General features: G+C 36.2%; 1 protein-coding gene and 1 non-coding gene across 16 annotated transcripts in view; one reads left to right on the top strand and one right to left on the bottom strand.

Annotated features, from left to right (window-relative positions):
• CEP170 (centrosomal protein 170) overlaps window positions 1–12,181 on the top strand; it is a 129,166-nt gene extending 116,985 nt beyond the window's left edge. For 9 of the 15 annotated variants that reach the window (XM_081490237.1, XM_081490235.1, XM_081490234.1 and 6 more), the window contains 5 exons: window positions 3,875–3,963; window positions 7,396–7,489; window positions 8,209–8,260; window positions 9,833–9,958; window positions 10,443–12,181. In XM_081490237.1, coding sequence (XP_081346363.1) covers window positions 3,875–3,963; window positions 7,396–7,489; window positions 8,209–8,260; window positions 9,833–9,958; window positions 10,443–10,453 — 372 coding nt within the window. In that variant the 3' untranslated portion in view covers window positions 10,454–12,181. Of the gene's footprint in view, window positions 1–3,874; window positions 3,964–7,395; window positions 7,490–8,208; window positions 8,261–9,832; window positions 10,227–10,442 lie in introns of those variants that run through there. The other 6 variants (XM_081490236.1, XM_081490233.1, XM_081490229.1 and 3 more) reach the window with 1 other exon arrangement.
• Window positions 12,182–14,682: 2,501 nt separating this feature from the next.
• Window positions 14,683–14,830, bottom strand: LOC145508149 (small nucleolar RNA SNORA79). Its single transcript, XR_014055406.1, has one exon. It is a non-coding gene; the product is annotated as a small nucleolar RNA SNORA79 (small nucleolar RNA).
• Between the last annotated feature and the right edge of the window lie 10,696 nt (window positions 14,831–25,526).

Here is a 25,526-nt window from a genome sequence, read left to right as displayed (position 1 = left end):
GATTCAGAATATTGTTTACCTTGAGTGGAGGGAGACAGGGAGATGGGATGGAAAAAACCATGTGACTAGAGGCAGATTATATTAGGTCATCGGTTTCTTTCTGTTGTTGTTTAGTTGCTCAGTTGTGTCAGATTCTTTGCAACCCCATGGACTGCAGCACGCCAGCCAGGCCTCCCTGTCCTTCACTCTCTCCTGGAGTTTGCTCAACTCATGTCTATTGAGTTGATAAAGCCATCCAACCATCTCATCCTCTGTTGCCCCCTTCTTCTCCTGCCCTTAGTCTTTCCCAGCATCAGGGTCTTTTCCAGTGAGTCAGCTCTTGGCATCAGGTGGCCAAAGTATTGGAGCTTCAGCTTCAGCATCAGTCCTTCCAATGGGTATTCAGGGTTGATTTCCTTTAGGATTGACTGGGTTGATCTCATTGCAATCCAAGGGATTCTCAAGAGTCTTCTTGAGCACCACAGTTCAAAAGCATCAGTTCATCGGTGTGCAGCCTTCTTTATGGTCCAAATCTGACATCCAAACATGACTACTAGAAAAACCATAACTTTGACTGTATGCACCTTTGTCAACAAAGTGAAGTCTCTGCTTTTTAATACACTAAGTTTTTCATAGCTTTCCTTCCAAGGAGCAAGAGTCTTTTAATTTATGGCTGCATTGATTTTGGAGCCCAAGAAAATAAATTGTCACTGTTTCCATTTTTCCCCACCTATTTGCCACGAAGTGTTGAGACCCAATGCCATGAACTTAGTTTTTTGAATGTTGAGTTTTAAGCCAGCTTTTTCACTCTCCTCTTTAACTTTCATCAAAAGGCTCCTTAGTTCCACTTCGCTTTCTGCCATAAGGGTGGTATCATCTGCATATCTGAGGTTGTTGATATTTCTTCCGGCACTCTTGGTTCTAGTTTATGATTCATCCAGCCCATCATTTCTCATGATGTACTCTGCATATAAGTTAAATAAGCAGGGTGACAATATACATCCTTGCTGTACTCCTTTTCCCAATTTGGAACCAGTCTGTTGTTACATGTCTGGTTCTAGCTGTTGCTTCTTGACCTGCATACAGGTTTCTCAGGAGACAGGAAAGGTGGTCTGGTATTCCCATGTCTTTAACAATTTGCCACAGTTTGTTGTGATCCACACAGTCAAATTTTAGCATAGTCAGTGAAGCAAAAGTAAATGTTTTTCTGAAATCCCTTTGCTTTCTTTATGATCTGGCGGATGTTGGCAATTTGCTCTCTGGTTCCTCTGCCTCTTCTAAATGGAGCTTGTCCATCTAGAACTTCTTGGTTCATGGACTGCTGAAGCCTAGCTTGAAGGATTTTGATTATAACCTTGCCTGCATGTGAAATGAGTGCAATTGTGCAGTAATTTGAACATCCTTTGGCATAGCCCTTCTTTGGGATTGAAATGAAAACTAACCTTTTCCAGTACTGTGGCCACTGATGAATTTTACAAATTTGCTGACATATTGAGTGCAGCACTTTAAAAGCATCATCTTTTAGGATTTTAAATAGCTCAGCTGAAATTCCATTATCTCCACTAGCTTTGTTCATATTAATGCTTCCTAAGGCTCACTCGACTTCACACTCCAGGATATTTGGCTTCTAGGTGAGTGACCACAGCATCCCAGTTACTCCAGTCGTTAAGACCTTTTTTGTATAGTTTTTCTGTGTATCCTTGCCACTTCTTTATCACTTCTGCTTCTCTAAGGTTCTTTCTGTTTCTGTCCTTCATCGTGCCCATCCTTGCATGAAATGCTCCCTTGATATCTCCAGTTTTCTTGAAGCCACCTCCACTATTTCCCATTCTTTTGTTTTCCTCTATCTCTTTACATTGTTCATTTAAGAAGGCCTTCTTATCTTCTCTTGCTGTTCTCTGGAACCCTGCATTCAGTTGGGAATCTTTCCCTTTCTCCCTTACCGTTTGCTTCTTTTCTTTCCTCTGCTATTTATAAAGCCTCCTCAGACAACCACTTTGCCTTGTATTTCTTTTTCTTTGTGATGGTTTTGGTCACCACCTCCTGTACAGTGTTACTAACCTCCGTCTGGTAGATAGTTCTTCAGGCACTCTATCTACCAAATCTAATCCCTTGAATCTATTTATCACCACCACTATATAATCATAAGAGATTTGATTTAGGTCATACCTGAATGGCCTAGTGGTTTTCCCTAGTTGCTTCAATTTAAGCCTGAATTTTGCAGTAAGGAGTTCATGATCTGAGCCGTAGTCAGCTCCAGGTCTTGTTTTTGCTGACTATATAGAGCTTCTCCATTGTTTGCTGCAGAGAATATAATCAGTCTGTTTTCAGTACTGACCATTTGATGATGTTCTTGTGTAGAGACATCTCTTGTGTTGTTGGAAGAGGGTGTTTGCTATGACCAATGTGTTCTTTTGACAAAACTCTGTTGGCTTTTGCCCTGCTTCATTTTGTACTCCAAGGCCAAACTTGCCTGTATTCCAGATATCTCTTAACTTCCTACTTTTGCATACCAGTCAGCTATGATGAAAAGGATGTTAGTTCCAGAAGATCTTATAGATCTTCATAGAACTGTTCAACTTCAGCTTCTTCATTAGTGGTTGGGGCATAGACTTGGATTGCTGTGGTGCTAATGGTTTGCCTTGGAAATGAACTGAGATTATTCTGTCATTTTTGAGATTGCACCCAAATACTGCATTTTGGACTCTTGCTGACTTTGAGGGCTACTCCATTTCTTCTAAGGGATTCTTGCCCACAGTAGTAGATTTAATGATCATCTGAATTAAATATGCCCATTCTCATCCATTTTAGTTCACTGATTGCTAAGATTTTGATGTTCACTCTTGCCATCTCCTCCTTAACCATGTCCAATTTACCTTGATTCATGGACCTAACATTCCAAATTCTTATGGGGTTTTGTTCTTTACTGCATTGGACTTTATTTTCACCACCGATACTGACAATACGTGGAACTGATTTTGGAACCCATATCTAGTCTTAGGATGCAGGCCAAATTCAGCCTCCCACCTGATTTTGTAAATAGAGTTTTATTAGCTGCAGCTCCTTTTGCTATAATATAGCCTCTCTTGCTATAGTGAGAGAGGTGAGTAGTTGTAACAGAGACCACATTGGCCCCAGTCTTCACTCCCTTGCCCTTTACAGAAGTTTGCCAACCCTTGCTTTTGCCCGTAAAGTTCAGCTGGAATGATAACAACCCCCAACATAAAAACTTATTCTTGGAGACTTCCCTAGCGGTCTAGTGGTTAAGACTTTGCCTTCCAGTGCAGGGTGGGGTATGGGTTGGATCCCTGGTTGGGGAGCTAGGATCCCACATGCCTCATGGCCAAAAAACCAAAGCATAAAACAGAAGCAGTAGTCTTAACAAATTCAATAAAGACTATTAAAAAAATGGTCCACATTAAAAAAAAAAACCTACTATTTTGAATACATTTTAAAAATTTATCTGTCCCACTGTGGAGAACAAGGATTGTAATCTTCTTGATCTCTGTGTTCATTTTATTTGTTGAAAGAATAGATAACAGATTTATTGTTCTAAGTTGCTTATATTCTCCCAATTACGATAATTTGAATTGGAAGCATGAGAGACAGGATCATGATAGTAATTAAAAATTAGATAACATGGGTTGTCTTTTGAAAGTTACATGATGAAAATAATATGAAAATGTGACAAGTTATTTCACAAAAAAGAATTTAATTTTTATTTCTCGTTCTCGATGTAGTTACACAGTACTCGTAATTACATCCTTTATCGAGTTTTATTAAAATTAGCATAAATATGAAATGCCCCTAAATATAGTGAGTTGTGACCATTCTTGGTGGTTATCCGATATAGTGGTAGTATTTTAATGTCTGTTCTTCCCTTTTCATGTTTCAGGTCATGGGTGATAATCTGTTGCTCTCATCCGTCTTTCAGTTCTCTAAGAAGATAAGACAGTCTATAGATAAAACAGCTGGAAAGATCAGGTACTGTGTCATTACTCAGACATCCTTGCTTCTATAAAAGCAGGTTACTTTCCTTTCTAGTAAATTTTGAAGGATGACCTATATACCTAAATTTTACATGGCATTAGTCAAAAAGGAGATGAAGTGAGTGGGCTAGAGGATAATGAGAAATGACATTGGAGAGATAAGGAAGGACCAGTTTGGGCAGAACTTGTTTAAGGAGTTTGGACTTTATCATAAAAAAGCCATAGGAAGTTAATACATCAAATACGTATCTTTAAAATATGTATACATTTATGTGTGTGTATATATATATATAAAGAGTTTTAATATTTTATTACCATTTCTCTGATTATCTTGCCTTTCTCTCAGGATATACACATGCCACTTAGGAAAATGTAAAATTAAGGAGGAAAAAACCGGATGTGGCTGATAATAGCACTTGGCCTGGGATTTGATTATCAAATTTTATCAATTTCATTGGTTTGGAGGGATTGGTTTGTAACACCAGTATTATCCATAAAGACACCGTGTATGTCTCTTCATGTGGTCGTGTGACCCAGCAACAGGAAAAGCTTGACGCCTCCTTACCTATAATTGGGAATCCCATATCATTTCATCCTACCTGCTGAAATACATGCCTTTTTTCCCCAGTACCTGAGCCCTCATCCAGTCATGTATTCATTCAGTAGATCTTCATAGAGTACCTGCCTTATACCATCCTCTTCTATTGATAATTCCTTACCACAGAGTATCTTTCTCAGTCTGCACTGAATGAACTCATCCCTAGTTTCCTCTAGAAAAAAAAATTTTGTAGCTTAGACATTTAATTAAAATTGTGACCGTTGAACACATTGATGGTTAGTTGGTTGGTTGATTTTGTTGTCTCAGAAATTCGACAGAATTTAGAAAGTATAAAAAATAAATATTTTTTTAATGTTAATTTGTTGCCTTCAGTTTGAGTGTTGAGTTTTGCTGTGTGTAGAGCACTGTGGCAGGCTCTGTGGAAGACAATAAGAAAGATAAAACATGCTCCTTACTGTTATGGTCTTACAGTCTGGTTGGCGAAGGATAGCATATATACAGGTAACTGTGATACAAGAGAGCACGTGATAAGTTAGTGCCCAGTTAGAGGTAAGAACAGAGAAAGGATCACCTTCACCCTGGACTGTCAGGGAAGGCTCTGTGGAGGAAGTAATATTCAAAGCTAGATAAAATTTTTTGTAAGCAAAATCTAAGGGATAGAGGCCTGAGCCTTTTGCACAGATAGTACTAGAATAGTTTGAGAAATGACTGGTCTTTAGGTCTGTACTAGGAGGTATAAACTGAAATGCCTACCCAGACCTGTCTTAAACTATCCTGTAAGTTATTCTAATACTTGCTATAGACGCAATTAAAAATATTTGTACAACTGTTGTGCAGTATTCTCATTGGATTCCATGTGAAAGTGCCCCTCAGAGTGTGCAGTGTGGCCCTGCATTGGTCAACTCCCAGTTTCCAACCCCTGATTTGCATGGATTGAGGGCCAGTGCTAGAGAATAGATTGTGAGGGTCTTTAGAATATGAGCCTAGGACTTTTTTACCTAAACCAACTCCTTTATCAAAAAGGAGTTTTAGCTTCATAGTTAAATTATTGAATGAAATTAGCTTTGGAATTCAGTGTATTTTCATGCTGCTATTTAATCTGACTACTCTTTTGAATTCATTATGTGATATGAAGATCAGTTGAAAGCCCTGATTGTTTCTGAAAGATCTGTAATGACCTTTGCACAAAACCATTTAAATTCTAACCATTATGATCTGGCCTGATTTCTTGATGTAGTTTTCTCCTTCCTTAGTGTTTAAGTATTACACTTCACTCCATAAAGCCAAAATTACAATTGGCTTTATAAACCTGCAGCATAGTATTTACAGATTGTCTTTAAGTTTTTTATCTCTTTAGTGGCTTAGAACTTCAGGGACGTGTGTGTGTGTGTGTGAGATTTAGGAATCTCAGGTAGCATTTCTAAGCCATTTCGTGTGTGTGTGTGTGTGTGTGTGTGTGTGATTTAGGAATCTCAGGTAGCATTTCTAAGCCATTTTTACCAAAGATGAAATATGTATGGTTTAACAATTTGAAAAAGCACTAACATTGTAGTCAGTAACCATCTTCTGGCAAAATTCACTGAGTTTTCAGGATAGCTAAGCACAGACTCATGAAACAGTCATTGTTTTCTTACTTTCACCAACCTTAGTGCTCTAAGGACTCTTTTAGAGAGCACACAATAATTTCTCAAGCCTTAATTTCACAGTCATTAGGATAACAGCTCCTAGATAGCTAGCAAGGATATTTAGTCTTTGGGGTGTAGAAATTTTAACAGTAAATCAGAAGAATATTCTCTTCTAGGATTCTGGATCCATTGTTGCATTTTTAAGCATGATCATTTGTAATTGTAGATGTTCCAGACTTGGAATTTGACACTGATGAATTTGATATTGATGAATTTCATGTTTTTAAATAAGTTGAACCTGGCATATTGAATTTTGAAGAAATACAAATAAAAATGTAATTTAGTTTACTACTTAAATACTGATCAGCTTCTAATAGTAATACTTTACTTTCTTGTACAGTATTGGTTATTGTATAAGGCAGTTAAACTAGATTTCCAGCCCAATGAAGAAATTCAAATAGAAACTAAAAAGGTACCTAGTATTTACAGCTCTCTTAAGCTGCTGGATCATGTCTTCTAGATTGAAGAGAGAGATACCACATTTGAAAGACAAGTCAGAATTTTGTGACACTTTATTTTATAAGATGCCTGAAATTAATTTCGAGCATAGGATCTTTATTGACAATTGTTTTTGTCAAAAGGATAGTTTCTTAACTCGTAACAGGTTATTATGAAAAATATACTACCATGAATTAGCATTTTTAAAGAAAAGCAGCATAAGTACTCTATTATAATTTTCAACCTTTGAAATTACATACACACTTTGATCAAATACTAAGAAGCCTTTTCGTGTTTAAAGAGGTCCTGTCAGACTCAATTGCTTATACTTAATTCAACCTATTTTCATCTTAAATTCATCTTATATTTATGCTGCATATATTCTGTATGAAACAAGTTGTGTTTTTATTATAAAAGGTGGTTATATAAAAATATTAGATAAAATTGTGGGGCTATATTGTCATCTACATTTGTTTTATATTTGGTTCTCAATAAAGAATGAGATAAATACTAAAGGGTTTTTATGTGTCTATTTGTAGCTATCAGTTACTTTTTTAGTACAGATCTCTCACATAAATGAGTTTATTGTTAATATTGGCTCAGTGTTTAATTCACAGTTCATGTAACACTTAGTGGTATTTTTAATTCTTATTTAGCTTTGAAAAGATACATTGTTTTTGTATTGTCATTAAAAATGTGATGTTTTTAAAATATGAAAGTAAAAAGCTTATTTTTTTATTTATAGAATATTATTTAAAGACAAAGATCGGAATTGGGATGAAATAGAAAGCAAGTTAAGAGCTGAAAGTGAAGTCCCTATTGTGAAAACCTCAAGCATGGTATGGTAATTTTTCTTGAATATTAAATCATTTTTTAAAAGGATTTATGTTCAGGGAATGATATGCTGATTTTTTAACTGTTCATTGATTTCATTTACATAAGATGTAAGAGCACAAATTTGGAAAAGTTTATGCTTTCACTTGTCACGGGGTTTTAAAGTGTTGACTGCTTCAAAGTTGTAGAGGGTGTGGAGGAACCTTTTATGTTTCTCACTATTAATACACTCTTGTTCTTATAATAATTATATATGTTATAAATAAGTAATTTTGAAATACGAGCAAACTCAAATATAAGTTGACATGAGTCATTTCTGTTTACTTAACAGATTGCTTGTCTCCTCCAGAATTTGTACAGGTTTTTATTATTCAGGAAATATCCTAAAATTGAGGTTGCAGTTTGTACATTTTCCATAGAAAATCCTTAAGCGCTTTTACAGTTGTTGCAATATTGATCAATATATCTTTGCATATACAGTATTATTATCTAACTTTTCATCTTCTATTACTGTCTTACTGAAAAGAATTCTGTTTTGGTATTAAAGATTTTAAAATTCAAGTCTTTTTACTGAATATCATAATTATTTCATATCCTGTTGCTACAGATTGGGGCCATGTCAGTAATATTAAGGATTTCAAATAAAATTAGTGTAAGGTTTGTTGCTTATCAAAAAAATGTTTTAATTAAAGTAAGCTAATTCTTGTCGTTGCTTTCCCTACAGGAGATTTCTTCTATCTTACAGGAGCTAAAAAGAGTTGAAAAGCAGCTACAAGGTAAATTTACTACTGATTAAGTATAAAGAGCTAACAATTTTAGAACAAGTACATCCTAAGTGATATTTCTAAAATACTATTAATTATTTGAACACTATTTGATTAAGTGTAATGATGTATGAATAAAGATATAAAGTTTTACATATTCAAATTACTCAAAAATATAATTAAAAATATAATTCATAGTATTATATAGTATCTATTATTTGTATCTATATAGTAGATACAATATAGATTATATTGTATATCTGTACTATATAGTATCTTATTTGTATTATAGGATATGAAAAATATGTAAAATAATATATTAAAATGTGTATATGCAGCTGAAAATGCTGTTGACAATTAGCATTGTTTACTTGATTTGATAATTCTTGAATTATATTTGTGGTACAACCCATATGAACTAATAATGGTTTTAAAAGTCATAATAATCATTTGGATGTACCACAAGAAATAAGTGCATTTCAAAGGGACCAGAAGAAGGAGTAGAGAAGAAAAAGAGACTGTTGGCCTCCTAAACTTTAACATTGTTTTTGGTGTGTGTCAGATCTTTAATTATGCACTTATGCCTATATGTATTTTGACCCAGAAGTCCCCAGTGGTAAAACAGGCAGATTCCAGAGTCGGTTGCTAATTTTACTCAGTCTTTGAATTATCATAGGCATGATGTGTTGGTCCTGACTAAGTGGTTCTGAATCTTTTCTCAGCCTCAGCACACCTAAGCATACACCCCCATGAGGCACAGTGGCTTGTTTACATGATTGTTAGCTGGCAGGAGGGAGTTTGCTTTTAAAAGGACCTCTTAAATAATTCTTCTATCTGTGATGCTTCTTTTCCTCAACTTCCCACGCCACCCAATACCACGTTGAAAATCACTGCCGAAGACATTCCCTTGTCTACTCAAGGATCTTTTGAATTGAAAGCTAGTCTTTATCTGGCCCTTGCCATGGAGAATGCAAGGTCCATTTGGCCTGCTGGGGTTGCCATGGCATATGAATATCTAGGCTGTGAAGGATTTTTATGGCTCAGTGGTCCATAAATATATACTTGTGCATGGCAAATACCCTAGCATCCTCACCAGGATAAATGACAGCATGCTATGGTAGCTTCAGAGTGTGCCATTTGCCTCCTCAACTTTCATGTTACTCTGAACCCCATCTTAGCAACTAATCCCAATTATCTGAGTAATAAATAAAGCCAGGAGTAGTTTCTTTCAGTCCTGACCAGTATTTTCATCATCCTCTTATAATGATTAAAGCATATTTCAAAGAGACCTTTCCTGAATTGCACATCTCCAAATCCTAGTCTTCCAGCAGGTTCAGATGCCTGTAAGTAGCCTACTCAAGGGACCATAGAAAGCTTTCAGGTTTTTATAATCTATGATATAGATGAACCCCAGAATTACTGAAAGTGGGGTTTTAAATACAGAATTGGAAGGATTAACCAAATTAAAGCTCATATAAGCATTAGTAATTGAAATATTATCCAAATCATAAGCAATATTCATATCCAAATTTAGCTACATCTATAGTTACATCTTTTTCTCTCTATTCCCTTCCTTTCTTTCAGCTATCAATGCTATGATCGACCCGGATGGAACTTTGGAGGCTCTGAACAACATGGGATTTCCCAGTGCTATCTTGCCATCTCCACCAAAACAGAAGTCCAGTCCTGTGAATGACCACAGCAGCCCGGGTCAGACACCGACACTTTGCCAACCAGAAGCTAGGGTTCTTCATCCTGCTGCTGGTGCAGTCTCAGCCGAATTTGAGAATGCCGAGTCTGAGGCTGATTTCAGTATACATTTCAATAGGTTCAACCCTGATGGGGAAGAGGAGGACGTTGCAGTACATGAATGACTTTCTCTTGCTTGTTAAAATAATTACCTGTGGAATGACTAGAATTATTGGAAACAGCATAGTGTTGACTTTAAGAGAAAATAAGACAGCTTGGTCAACTGCAATCTTGTTATCTCTGTCTTCTTAATTTTATTTATTTATTTTTTATCTATAACGTGGAGCCATAGTAATCCTTTCGAACCATTGAGATGACCATTTGATGCACATAGAGGAAAAATTAGATTGTGAAAGTTTCACATTTTGTGGGTTTTATGATTTTCAAATTGAATTAGATAATTGCATCCTTTCCCTTCATAGATCTTTGTTTTTTTTTCTTTAAGCCATGCTGTGACCTACAAGCAAACTAAATACCCAACCTTTCTGACCCCCATGTCTCCTGTGCCAAGCTGCTCCCTGAAATGGACTTGCTCTTCGTCTGTACAGATTTGCTAAACACTTATATTTGCTTCTTAATAATAGGATTTATATTAGTATTCATTGCCATTGGATACAATGACATATTGCTCTCCACAGTCAAACTGACCTTTCAGAACAGTCCTTCTTGTGTTCTAAAATTTTCCAACATATATGTGATTTATATAACTTTGTTGCTGCGTAAATTGTCTTAGGGTTTATGGAAATGAACTATTATGTTTGCACTAAGATTTGCTGGGAGTGGTAGGTGGACATATCTATATATCAATAAGGACTAACCATCGTTTTTTGTATATAGGAAATTGATAATTGTATTTGTTTTAACCCCACAGTGTTTTACTCCACTTTCAAAAAGATCAATTTGGCACTTTTTTCCCTTTTTTTTTTTAGTGAAAGTAAGATTTTGTCTCATTTTAGGGCAAATGATAAGTAGAAGGATTAAACTAGACAGATAGGTTATAGGTGGAGTCTATTTTTAAAACTAAGAACATGTATACAGGTCCTGTGTTACCAAGTTTATATGTGACAGTTGAAAAAATTTATCCCTTGAAATGATCATGAAATTAAAATTTGGGGCATTAGGAAACTTGGAGAACCAGTAGTCATAAGATTAGTAGATAGTTTCACTCCCAAGCAGTGAATTGCTTCTGTGTGTTTCCCTGTAGGACCCAATAGTAAATCCTGTCTCAGTCGTATACATTTATAAGGACCCTACAAAATGACGACCAAGGCTTTGGGCCTGTGCTAAACAGGAAGCTTATGAAAAGTATCTTCTATAAACTTGTTTTTTCTCTTTTCAGTAAGTTCACATTTGGATAAGTTTAAAAAGAAAGTAATTATCTTTATGTTTCCAGAACACTATAATTTTGGGTAATTCTTAATTCGGTTAAATATTATTAGTAGACCTGGATTTTTGAAACCCTTGATCCCATCAGTCTATAAAGGTTAAAGCTGCAACTTTTGCAACTTCCATGAAATAGTCTTTAATATTTCAGCAATAATCCCATGTTACATTTGTTTTAAGAAAGTAACTCTATTCAATTCAAAAGTTTACAGGATTTTTTAAAATCCTGTACTGTTGGGCCAGTTAATAAAGATGAAAAAAAAAAACCCAAACCTGTTTTTAGAGACATAGAAACAAAAGTCTGTTGTATAAAGGATCTCGTTATTTTTCTTTAAATTTAAAAAAAAGCAAATGAACTGTTCTCCTTGTAAAGGTAAATTCCCCATTCTGTCTAATAAAGGAAGACTGAAAAAATGGTTTTAAAGAGCATGAATGGAAAGATACAGTTGCTTTGAAGGAATAAATGAAATGTTAAAACAGGGTTGATCCATTTGAAGAAAGGGTAGAAAAAATTAATCACCACTGTTTCATCTTTGTTTAATGTTTGGGTACTGATGATAGCAACATGGAAGTAGAAGGTAAGGAGTTGTTTAGGAAAATATTAGCATCTATTCTACTTACATTATCATTTAAGTGTTTACACAGTTTTGTTCAATTACAAACATTTGGCCTTTTACTATGTTATTTTTATTTTGTATGAATACATTATTCTCCTTATTTATTTTTGTTACCTTTATTACTTATGTTATTTTGTTATGCATTTACAACTCCATTTTTAAATAAAGTGTTTCTGGAACTTTATGCAATTGATTGTACATTTTACTCTGTCATCTGAATTGCTAATACTTCCATCAATTTATCAAATAACTTTATCATTTTCCAAGATTAAACAAAAAAGTTCTTCAGCTTACTTAATATGTGATAACTGTAAAACTCATACTCTTTTGAGCTAAAGGAGAAAATATTTTCTTAGCAAATTATAGTAAATACAGTTCTCTTAGCTTCATACTCTAGTGTATATATAGACAGATATTTATATATATATTCGATTCCTGGGTCAGGAATATCCCCTGGGAAAGGAAAGGCAACTCCAGTATTCTTGCCTGGAGAATTCCATCGACAGAGAAGCTTGGTCGACTCTTTGCGACCCATGGACTGTAGCCCGGGGCGCCCCATGGGTGACACTAGTGGTAAAGAACCTGTCTGCCAACACAGGAGACATGAGACATGAGTTTGATATCTGAGTCAGAAAGATCCCCTGGAGGAGGGCGTGACAATCCCATGGACAGAGGAGTCTGATGGCTACAGTTCATAAGGTCACAAAGAGTCAGACATGACTGAAGCAGCTTAGCACACATGCACATGTAGATATTTATACACGTGCAGCCTTTCTTTGATGCTGGCATGGAATCATCAGGAAGCTTTATAACTGATATATTTGGGGAACAAAGAAGAAATTTAAAATGCATCTTAAATTTAAGAACTATCCGTTTGGACTCATTTGTACCCAAGAGTCTTAAATATCTCCCTGTTACTGTTACTCTGTTTCTCAACTTTTTTAGGCTTCCATAATCTGGCTCTTTCCTTATGTGTCTGTGTACAGCTGATACAGACTCTCCACCCTGAGACAATCTGGAGCTTCTTCATCACTCTGTGTCCTTGCTGCTTCCTCCCCTTCCTGCTTACGCATATTCCTTCCATTCTTCAGAGTTCCACTGAACTCTTCATAAAGCTTCCCTCACTTGATTGAGCCATAGTAAAGGGTTGTGTCGTACTTACATTTTCCCCTTCCCTTCCCTCACTATATACACAATTTTCTTCCTTCTAAATTAATAATCTTTATTTCCTGGATAAACTGTACTTGAAAATGTCTGTGTGTTTTGCTTCCTTTGTCTGTCTTTGGTTTTGCTTGTCATCTATGTCTCTGCCTGACAGGATCCTAACTTTTGAAAGGAAATTGAAGCTTGGGATCCAGACCCTTTCCTCACTAGCTAAAAATGTGTTTCTCTGTCTTCTGATCTGCAGGAGGAAAGCATCTTAATATCCAAGAAATCTCTTCCAATCCAAATGGTCTTTGACTTCAAAATAGTTCTCTAAAAAAAATTAAAAAATTAAAAAAAAAAAAAAAGTTCTCTATCCTGTTTTTCTTCAGAAAAATACCCCAGATCATATTTATTCAACAACTGTGTACTAAGAGCCTAACATATATCTAGGCACTGAAGTTACTGTAGGTAAACAGAAAGAAATGATTGCCTTCACAGACCTTTTATTCTAGAGTAGGGAAACAATAGAAACTAAAAATTAGTTAAGTTGATGATATCAGATGGAGTAATCACATTCTCCTTTACCCTCCCAGTGGGTTATTTATATTGCTGTCTCCCTAGTTTCTTAAAAGTACATATTGCTCAGCAAATGATTCAGTTAAATACTTTTTATTTGGGTTTTTAGGAACATTTTGTGATCTGACTTACAACCTCCACGTTTTTCCTCAGTTCCCCTCTTTGCTGTAGTAAGACCCATAGTCTCTCTCTCTTACTGAAGTATATTTGATTTACAATGTTGTGTTACTTTCAGGTGTACAGCAAAGTAAATCAGTTATATACATACATATGCCTACTCTTTTTTTAAGATTCTTTTCCCATATAGGCCATTACAGAGTATGGAGTAGAGTTCCCTATGCTATAGTAGGTTCTTATCAGGTAACTATTTTATATACAGAAATATGTCTATGTCATCCCCAACCTCCCAATTTATCTGTCCCCCTCCTTATCCCCTAGTAACCGTAAGTTTGTTCTCTACATCTGTCACTCTGCTTCTGTTTTGTGAATTAAGTTCTTTTGTACCCTTTTTTGGAATTCTACATACAAATGATATCATATGATATTTTCTTTCTGTGTCTGATTTCACTCAATATGACCATCTCTGGGTCCATCAGTGTTGCTGCAAATGGCATTATTGTGTTCTTTTTTATGGCTGAGTAATATTTCATTGTCTATATATACCACATCTTTATCCATTCCTCTGTCAATGGACATTTAGTTTGCTTCCATGTTCTGACTGTTGTACATATTGCGGCAGTGAACATTGGGATGCATGTATCTTTTTGAATTATGGTTTTTTCCAGGCATATGCCTACTAATGGGATTGCTGAGTCATATGGTAGTTCTGTTTTTATTTTTTTAAGGAAACTCTGTACTGTTCTGCATAGAGGTGGTACCAATTTACGTTCTTACCAACAGTGTAGGGGGGTTCTCTTTTCTCCATATCCCCTCCAGCATTTATTGTTCATAGATTTTTTCTTGAACTGTGTGACTCCACAAAAATCAGAAGGCACTAGAAAACAGCCAAGCCATCCTCATGGTGCCCTGAGGGAAGACATGTCAGCTTAGATTTATGATAGACTATAATCCCACCACCTAAGAGTCCATGCAGTGAGAGGAACAGCCGTGAAATGTTTGGATACTTTTTGATGATGGCATTCTGACCAATGTGAGGTGATAGCTCATTTGATTTATAATTTTCTAATAATTAGTAATGTGGAGTATCTTTTCGTGTGATTTTTGGGCATCAGTATGTCTTCTTTGGAGAAGTATCTATCTAGATGTTCCACCCATTGTTTGATTGGGTTGTTTTTTGTTTATATTGAGCTGCATGAGCTGTTTGTATATTTTGGAGATTAATCCTTTGTCAGTTGCTTCATTTGCAAATACTTTCTCCCATTTTAAGGATTGTTTTTCTGTTATGGTTTCCTTTGCTGTGCATTTTATGTTTTATGTTTCATTAGACCCCATTTGTTTATTTTGTTTTTTATTTTTATTCTAGGAAGTGGATCAAAAGAAAAGATGTTGCTGTAGTTTATGTTAGAGTGTTCTACCCATGTTTTCCTCTGAGAGTTTTATAGAGGATCTATGAAAATGTATCTGATCTTACATTTAGGTCTTTAGTCCATTTTGAGTTTATTGTTCCTTGTGGTGTTGAGGAGTGTTCTAATTTCATTCTTTTACATTGTAGCTGTCCAGTTTTTCATAGAAGAGACTATCTTTTCTCCATTGTATAGTTATACCTCCTTTGTCACAGATTAATTGACCACAGGTGAATGGGTTTATCTCGGCTTTCTATACAGTTCCACTTATCTATATTTCTGATTTTGTGCCAGTATCATATTGTTTTATGGACTGTAGCTCTGTAGTAGAGTCTGAAGTCAGAGAGCTTATTTCCCCCAGCTCTTTTTTTATTTCTGAAGATTGCTTGGGCTATTCATGGTCTTTTGTGTTTCCATAAAATTGTAAAATTTTGTTCTAATTCTATGAAAAATGCCACTGGTAATTTGATAGGGTTTGCATTGAAACTGTAGATTGCTTTGGGTAGTTTAGTCATACCAGTCCAATAACATGGTATATTTCTCCATCTGTTTGTGTCATCTTTTGTTTCTTTCACCAATATCTTATAGTTTTCTGAGTTACAGGTCTTTTATCTCCTTAGGTAGGTTTATTCCTTAGTATTTCATTCTGTTTGTTGCAATGGTAAATGAAGTTGTTTCCATAATTTCTTTCTGACCTTTCATTGTTGGTATATAGGAATGCAGAAGATTTCTGTCCATTAATTTTGTATTCTGCAGCTTTACCAGATTCACTGATGAGCTCTAGTAGTTTTCTGGTGGCATCGTCATGGAAAATCCTAAAAATTCCTGCTCCCAGAAGGCCCAGAATGTCTTGATTTACATGAAATTCGCTTTCATTATATCACACAATTTAACACTGAATGTTTAGATAGGTGTGAGGCACTTCTTCAGTGCTGTGCTTTTGCTGCTGGATCCCAGAAGGACCCCATTAGGCTGATGAATTCTAGCTGAAGTTGCATGCAAGTTCTTGAAGAAATTATTGCAAGGCACTTCCTCAATTTAGAGAAATCCACATTTGCTTTATTTGGATGTTGGAATGACCAGAACATTGGAAGTCCAGTGAAGGAATATCGAAACTCTCTTGCCCTCAATTCAGACTTGGTTAACATCTTTCTGGCCTTTTTGTTCCCTACTCCCTCCCTTCTTCCAAGTGTGGTGTGTTGGCTTCATACCTCCCTTTTCTTGCATTTTCACCATAAGGAAAAGCTCCATGCTGGCCCCACTCAATCTGTCTAGCACATTTCACTACCTGGAACTGATTTTTGTTGAACATTTGGCATTCTTTTTTTGGTATCCGTATACACACTGAAATGTGCAACAAGCATTTGTTAATTGATTATGGTCTTTTTAGAGTTATTACTACTACAACTTTATTCCTCTTACTACTACTATGAGGTCTAACCTTAAACTGAAGTATGAAAATTCTTTGAATTTTGAGGCATGGTATATAATTAGATCTCAAAATGTTAGACATTATGTAGCTCAACTGTCTCATCCATGTTTGAAGTTTGAGGCTGAAACAAATAACTCGTGCTGAGTGAGGGATTATTATTTTTCCAGCCATTATATTAAATACTTACATGTATTATCTCTTTTAATCATCAAAAAAAAAACTATAATAGGCAAACTTATTATTCATATGTTAAAGGAACTGACTCTTCCTGAGGTTAAGAAGTGTATTCAGCAGCCCTTTTGGAATTTAATCAAGATCTCTTTAACTTGACAACAGAGGATGAGATGGTTGGATGGCATCACCAACTCAATGAACACAAGTCTGAGCAGGCTCCAGGAGATGGTGATGGACAGGGAAGCCTGGCGTGTTGCAGTCCATGTGGTCACAAAGAGTCAGACACAACTAAGTGACTGAACAACAGCAACAACTTTAACTTGAAAATCCAAATTCTTTGTGACCACCCTCCACTGGCTCTTTACCCAGCAGACAACTTGTACAGCCTGGATAAGCTAGTGCCCTATTCCTTTTCTTAAATGCTTTGTCTCAGGACACTGACCACAAGTTTGAGGAGGTCATTGGGTCCTTCTACTTTGGCATAGAATTCATTGAGCTGGGGATCCTAATAAACTTCTCCAATGGTAACAAGCAATGACCAAATGTTATGAATGTCTTCCTTAACTGGAACACAAGTCCCTTCAAAGAGATTATGAACTGTCTCCTAGAAATCTGAATATTGAGTTCTTCAGGGAGAATGCTATCAAGAACCATGTCAAGTCACGAGAAGACTCTTGCTCTACTCTTGGTTTTAAAGATACAAAACCCAGGGCTGCAAATAAGGAATTGCTGTCTCTAGTGAATCCATATCAGACCTGTGACTAGAGAGCTGCCTCAAACTATTCATTACAATACTTCTAAGCAAGGCAAACTGGAGAGAAGGAAATACCCTTTGAACCAACAGAATGACCCTGGAGCTTTATTAGAGACAAAACATGGATGGAGTGGAGCAAGAGCTGCTCTTTCCTCCCAGAAAACACAGTCTTAACCTTATAATCAATTATAAGAGGGCCTCCTATGCCAACTATGAGGGTAGGGGTTGTTGGATTTTCTCTGAATAAGAAAAGAATTTCTGCCAAATTTGAAACGAAGAAATGTGTAAATGTTTAAATTTTATATATATACACATATAATACATATATGTATACATATACACAATATGCATATATAAAAATTTTAGATATTATATATTATCTATACATATCGGTGTGTGTGTGTGTGTGCGCGTGCGCGTGTGTAGTGTTCACCGGACATTGCACCTTTGGTTATCCATTTATTTCGATCTTCAAAAATTCTTAATGGAAAAAATTTCAATTCCCTGGAAGACTGTAAAAGGCACCTGAACAGTTCTTTGCTCAAAAAGATAAAAAGTTTTGGGAAGATGGAATTATGAAGTTGCCTGGGAAATGTCAGAAGACAGTGGGACAAAACAGTCATTACATTGTTCAATAAAGTTCTCAGTGAAAATGAAAAGTGTGTCTCTTATTTTTACTTTAAAAAACTGAAGACTTTTTGGCCAACCCAACAATAAAGTTGACAGAATTAAGACTAGTTGAAGAGATGTAAATGTGGGAAGATGATGGAATATTTTTTAGAGTTTTGAATGTTCAACAGTGAGTGAGTGCTGGCTAAAAAGACGGAAATTCTTGAAAGAGTTCGGGCCTAGGTAGGAGTCTTTTCACAAAGATTTCTGGGAAGAAGGTGTGAGCACAGGTCAGAGCTAGTAGGAAGAAACGGTAAGAAGAATGGGTTTTTAGAACTTGGTGGGCATGTGTTTCAATTTCTGTTCTCGGGACTTTCCTGGTGTTTCAGTGTCAAAGACTCCACGCCCCCAGTGCAGGAGGCCCAAGTTTGACCCCTGGTTAGGGAACTAGATCCTACATGCTGCAACTAGGAAATTTTATGCTATAACTGAAGATCCCGCATGGAGAAGGCAATGGCACCCCACTCCAGTACTCTTGCCTGGAAAATCCCATGGATGGAGTAGCCTGGTAGGCTACAGTCCATGGGGTCGCTAAGAGTCAGACACGATTGAGCGACTTCACTTTCACTTTTCACTTTCATGCACTGGAGAAGGAAATGGCAACCCACTCCAGTATTCTTGCCTGGAGAATCCCAGGGACGGGGGAGCCTGGTGGGCTGCCATCTATGGGGTCGCACAGAGTCGGACACGACTGAAGCAACTTAGCAGCAGCAGCAGCAAAGACCCCGCATGCCACAACTAAGATTCAGAGAAGCCAAAAAAAAACCTAGTTACTACATATGAAATCTTAAGCAAGTTGGGTAGTCTTTCTGAGATTCAGTTTTTCATTCCTGTAAGTTGCAGCTAGTAACACCCAGTTCATAGGGCTAATGAATAAAATAAATTATAATGTACATAAAACCTTAACACACTTACTAGTACATGTTATGCTGTCTGTAATTTGCAGGTAGAAACATCTCCAAAGCAGATAGAAGCAAGAGAAGGACTGAGTAGTGAGTAGGACTAAGAATTTTAAGACAGAACTTACAGTCAAGTAAGACAGAACTTACTTGACTGTAAGTTCATTAGTAATCTTTAATAAGTGATCATTAGTAATCTTTGATAGAACACTAAAATAAAAATAGTAAAGTTACAATAGTTCCTTTTTTAAACTGGAACTATTTCAGATACATTATGTAAGTCAGGCCACATTGGTTCAGGTTCAACTTTATTTGGGTGATGGTGAAGAAATGGAGGCAGAAAGTTAAAAGAATGGAAAGAATTGGAATATTTTACTTGGAGAGGAAATAAGGCTCTTCACTTTTTTTAACTCCAAACAACTAACACTATAGTGAGAATATCTCAAAGGCTCAAATAATGTTTGTCTTAACTAAAACAAAAATGCATGTTACGATCATGTGGATTATAACAGATTTTTTAAAACAAATTTTTAAGACTCCAGACACACTCTGGGTACCAGGCATTTGCATCACGGTTTCTTCATCTGAGACCATTCTTCCCCAATTATCATGCTGGTGCATTCCTTCATTGCATTTAGCTCAGATTTCAGTTCCTCAGATAGACCTTCTCTGAACACCCTCTGAGATAGCCACTCATGCCCTATTACTTTTCAAGGATTGACATTAACATTCTTCATAGCATTTATCATCCCCTGATATGCACTTATTTATTTACTTACTAATATATTGTCTGGGCTTCCCTGGTGTCTCAGTTGGTAAATAATCCACCTGCAATGTGGGAGACCAGGATTCGATCCCTGGGTTGGGAAGATGCCCTGGGGGAGGACAAGGCAACCCACTCCAGTATTCTCGCCTGGAGAATCCCGTGGACAGAGGAGCCTGGCGGGCTACAGTCCATGGGGTCACAAAGAGTCAGATATGACTGAGAGACTAAGCATAGCGCAGTATATTGTCTATAATCTCTCCCTCAACTAAAATGCACGCTCCAAGAGAACACAAGTTTTGTTTAATTCACTGCTGTGTGTCTAGTGCCTGTAAGAGTAATTAGTGCATTGGCAGTTAATAAGTGAGCACACAGATGAATGAATGAACTGAGTTTTTGTCTTTCTGAATAGCTGAAGGAGAAAGTGTTATTTTCCACTTACGATTGTTACTGATCCATTAAAAAAAGCAAACTTTGTATTATTTTGGAAGAGTTTTAGAATTATTTTGAAAGGAACAGAGAATTCTTACCCTCCTTACTTAGTTTTCTCCGTTGTTAACATAACGAAGATTCAGACTTTACTTGGATTTCACCAGCTTTCCCATTCTTGACTTCTTTCTGTTCCAGGAAGCAATCCTGACTGACACTGCATTTAGTCACAGCCTCTTAGCTGGCTCAGGTCTTCAGCAGTGCCTTGGTCTTTGCCTCTTTTTCATGACCTTGACAGTTTCTGTGCTGATCCATTTTTGAAAGTGTTGACAGAACTCCTACTCTCCATCAAGCTATCCCTCTCTTGCCTCTCTACAATTTACTTGGTTTTAGTGAAAGTTTGGGCTCCTGCCATGGATGACCTATTTTTGTCTGTCTTGTGCAACCTTATTTCACATATTGCTGAGCATTCTATAAAGAACACTTGTGAAAATTTAACTATAATATGTCAGCAAAGAAAATACATATTTTATATAATAGTGGATTCTTTCTGTATTAATGAGAAAGTTTTGCTTGATATTTATGAGAAAGTCTACTCATAGCCTTCTTCCTTTTAAGTCCTGTTTAGTCAATGCTTCTCACTTTTCCTGTAAAGGGGATACCTTTCTCAAGGACATGAGGTTTAAAATTAAGGTACTTTTTCTCTAACCTGTGGAAAAAAAATTTGACTTTTTGTAAAATTTTACCTGACAGGACAAAAAAAATAAGTGTGTTTTTAGTCACATGTATGAATGTAGTAAATATGTTAAGTATCCTAAAACCGCAACATAGGATAATGACAACTTTGACTCACAGGTTATTTACATCAGTGTGGATTCACTGCTACAAAGCTCAAAACAAGGAGGAAACCTGTGGGTTTTTTTCTAATAAGTGTACTTAATTTTCCCAACAGACCCTTGCACTGTCATGTGTATGTTACAGATTTATTCCCTGTATTGTACTTAGATGTTTATTTGATTCTCTTCCTGACTGGGATGTGAGTTTTGCAAGGGCAGAGACTGTGAATAATTTACATTTATACACCAGCTTAACTTATAAGGGCTGGCCCATAGTTGGTGCTCAAATACTTGGGAAAGCCCTTATAAGTTAATGAATTTATTTAAATTACAAAAATCAAGACACATCTATCCTAATTCTTTTGTTTTTGTATTCTTGAAGAGGTTTGAAATGTTTTTATTTTCAAAGAAGTAATAAGTTCACATAGGAAACACAGCTCCAATCAGAATCACTTTTACTCACGTCTGTTAATTCTCACCCTGGTCCCAGGAGTTTAACAACATCAGGTGCCATGAGGCTTCCAGTCTGACTTCAGGGATGGTTACTAAACTGATGATCAACTTCCACCTGATCAGGCCATTAGCTGTGTCAGACCACTGCCTCTCCTCTTCTGCATTTCCTACTATGGAAAAGTAAAAACCACAGAAGGCACACTTGAGACCCCCAGTAATATGCCTGATGGATCCCTGGGGTCCTCTGTCATGGTTTTTAATGTTTGTGAAAATGCCAAATAATATAAATATTTTATTGTCCTAAAAATTGCACTATGTTTGTCTGCACTTCTAGGCTGGCATAGAAAGGTAAAAATTGTTACTGCTTATTAAACAACTCCTACATAGGATAGCTATGGTGATTGCTAGCCCTGGTTATAAACGAGAAAATGAGACTCAGAGACAGGAGTTGACTTCACCAATGTCACTCAATTTGAAGTGACAGAGCCATGGTTTGAACACAAACTTTAAACCAAAATAGACCTTAAAATAAAGAAGATTACAAGAGATAAGGAAGGACACTACATAATGATCAAGGGATCAATCCAAGAGGAAGACATAACAATTGTAAATATCTATGCACCCAACATAGGAGCACCTCAATACATAAGACACACTGACAGACATAAAAGGAGAAATTGACAGTAACACAATAAAAGTGGGAGACATTAACACCCCACTCACACCAATGGACATATCATCAAAAGAGAAAGTTAATAACAAAGCACAAGTCTTAAATGATGCGTTAGATGAGATGGAGCTCATTGATATCTTCAAGACATTCCATTCAAATGCAGAAGAATACAGTTTCTTCTCAAGTGCACATGGAACATTCTCCAGGATAGTCCACATCTTGGGTCACAAATCAAAACTCATTAAATTTAAGAAAATTGAAATCATATCAAGCATCTTCTCTGACCACAACACTATGAGACGAGATATCAATTATAAGAAAAAGACTAAGAAACACAAACACATGGAGACTAAACAACACATTTCTAAATAACCAACAGGTTACTGAAGAAATCAAAAGGAAATCAAAAAATTTCTAGAAACAAATGACAATGAAAACACGACAACTCAAAACCTATGGGATGCAGCAAAAGCAGTTCTAAGAGGAAAGTTTATAGCAATACAATCCTACCTCAAGAAACAAGAAAAACATCGAATAGACAACCTAACTTTACACCTAAAACAACTGGAAAAAGAAAAACAAAAAATTCCCAAAATTAGTAGAAGGAAAGAAATCATAAAGGTCCGAGCAGAAATAAATGAAAAAGAAATGAAAGAAACAATAGTAAAGATTAATAAAACTGAAAGCTGGTTCTTTGAAAAGTTAAAATTGACAAACCTTTAGCCAAACTCATTAAGAAAAAAAGAGAGAAGAATCAAATCAACAAAATTAGAAATTAAAGAGGAGAGGTTACAACAGACAATGCAGAAATACAAAGGATTGTAAGAGACTATTATGAACAACTGTATGGCAATAAAATGGATAACCTAGAAAAAATGGACAGATTCTTAGAAAAGTTCAGTCTTCCAAGACTGAACCAGGAAGAAATAGAAAGTATGAACAACCCAATTACAAGCACTGAAATTAAAGCCGTGATCAAAAATCTCCCAAAAAACAAAAGCCCAGGACCAGATGGCTTCACAGGAGTATTCTATCAAACATTTAGAGAAGAGCTAATGCCCATCCTTCTAAAACTCTTTCAAAAAAATTGCAGAGAAGGAACACTTCCAAACTCATTTTACGAGGCCAATGTCACCCTGATACCAACACCAGACAAAGACAACACAAAAAAAGAAAACTATAGGCCAACATCACTGATGAACATAGATGCAAAAATCCTCAACAAAATTTTAGCAAACAGAGTTCAGCAAAACATCAAAAAGCTCATACACCATGATCAAGTTGGGTTTATTCCAGGAATGTGAAGGATTCCTCAATATACAAATATCAATCAATGTGATACACCATATTAGCAAATTGAAAGATAAAAACCATATGATCATCTCAATAGATGCAGAAAAAGCCTTTGACAAAATTCAGCACTCATTTATGATTGAAACTCTTCAAAAAATGGGAATAGAAAGAACCTACCTCAACATAGTAAAGGCCATATATGAGAAGCCTACAACAAAGATTATTCTCAATGGTGAAAAACTGAAAACATTCCCCCTAAGATCAGGAACAAGAGAAGGGTGTCCACTATCACCACTATTATTCAACATAGTTCTGGAAGTCCTAGTTATAGCAATCAGAGAAGAAAAAGAAATAAAAGGAATCCAGATTGGAAAAAAAGAAGTAAAGCTCTCACTGTTTGCAGATGACATGATATTGTCCATAGAAAACCCTTAAGATAGTATCAGAAAATTACTAGAGCTAATCAGTGAATTTAGCAAAGTTACAGGATACAAGATCAATACACAGAAATCACTTGCATTTCTATATACAACAGTGAAAAATCAGAGAAATTAAGGAATCAATCCCATTCACCACTGCAACAAAAAGAATTAAATATCTAGGAATAAACTTAACTAAGGAGACAAAAGAACTGTACACAGAAAATTATGACACTGATGAAAGAAATCAAAGACGACATAAACAGATGGAGAGATATTTCAAGTTCCTGGGTAAGAAGAATCAATATTGTGAAAATGACTATTCTACCAAATGCAGTCTACAGATTCAATGCAATCCCTATCAAATTACCAATGACATTTTTCACAGAACTAGAACAAAAGATTTCACAATTCGTATGGAAATAAAAAAGACCCCAAATAGCCAAAGCAATCCTGGGAAAGAAGAATGGAGCTGTAGGAATCAACCTTCCTGATGTCAGATTATACTGCAAAGCTACAGTTATCAAGACAGTATGCTGCTGGCACAAAAAAAACAGAAATATAGACGAATGGAATAAGATAGAAAGCCGAAAAATAAACCCATGCATCTATGGGTACTTTATTTTTGACAAAGGAGACAAGAATATACAATGGGGCAAAGACTGTCTCTTCAATAAATAGTGCTGGAAAAACTGGACTGCTAAGTCACCTCAGTCGCACTCTGTGTGACCCCATAGGTGGCAGCCCAGGAGGCTCCGCCGTCCCTGGGATTCTCCAGGCAAGAACACTGGAGTGGGTTGCCATTTCCTTCTCCAGAAAAACTGGACAGATACATGTAAAAGAATGAAATTAGAACACTTCCTAACACCATACACAAAGATAAACTCAAAATGGATTAAAGACCTTAATATAAGACCAGAAACTATAAAATTCTTAGAAGAAAACACAGGCAGAACACTCGATGACATAAATCAAAGCAAGATCCTCTATGACCCACTTCCTAGAATAAAGAAAATAAAAACCAAAGTAAACAAGTGGGACCTGATTAAACTTAAAAGATTTGCACAGCAAAGGAAACTATAAGCAAGGTAAAAAGACAACCCTCAGGATGGGAGAAAATAGTAGCAAATGAAACAACTGACAAAGGATTAATTCCCAAAATATACAAGCAGCTCATACAACTCAATGCCAGAAAAACAAGCAACCCAATCAAAAAGTGGGAAAAAGATGTAAACAGACATTTCTCCAAAGAAGACATACAAATGGCTAACAAACACATAAAAAGATGCTCAACATTGCTCATTATTGGAGAAATGCAAATCAAAACTGCAATGAGATATCACCTCATGCCAGTCAGAATGGCAATCATCAAAAAGTCTACAAACAATAAATTCTGGAGAGGGTGTGGAGAAAAGGGAATGCCCTTGCACTGTTGGTGGGAATGTAAATTGATACAGCCACCTTGCAAGACAGTATGGAGATTTCTTAAA

Source organism: Giraffa tippelskirchi, chromosome 5 (genome assembly GCF_054371585.1).
Source record: "Giraffa tippelskirchi isolate mGirTip1 chromosome 5, T2T-mGirTip1v1.2.pri, whole genome shotgun sequence".
Lineage (NCBI taxonomy): Eukaryota > Metazoa > Chordata > Mammalia > Artiodactyla > Giraffidae > Giraffa > Giraffa tippelskirchi.
The sequence above is the reverse complement of the archived record's forward strand: the minus strand, read 5'-3'. Positions and strand labels throughout refer to the sequence as shown.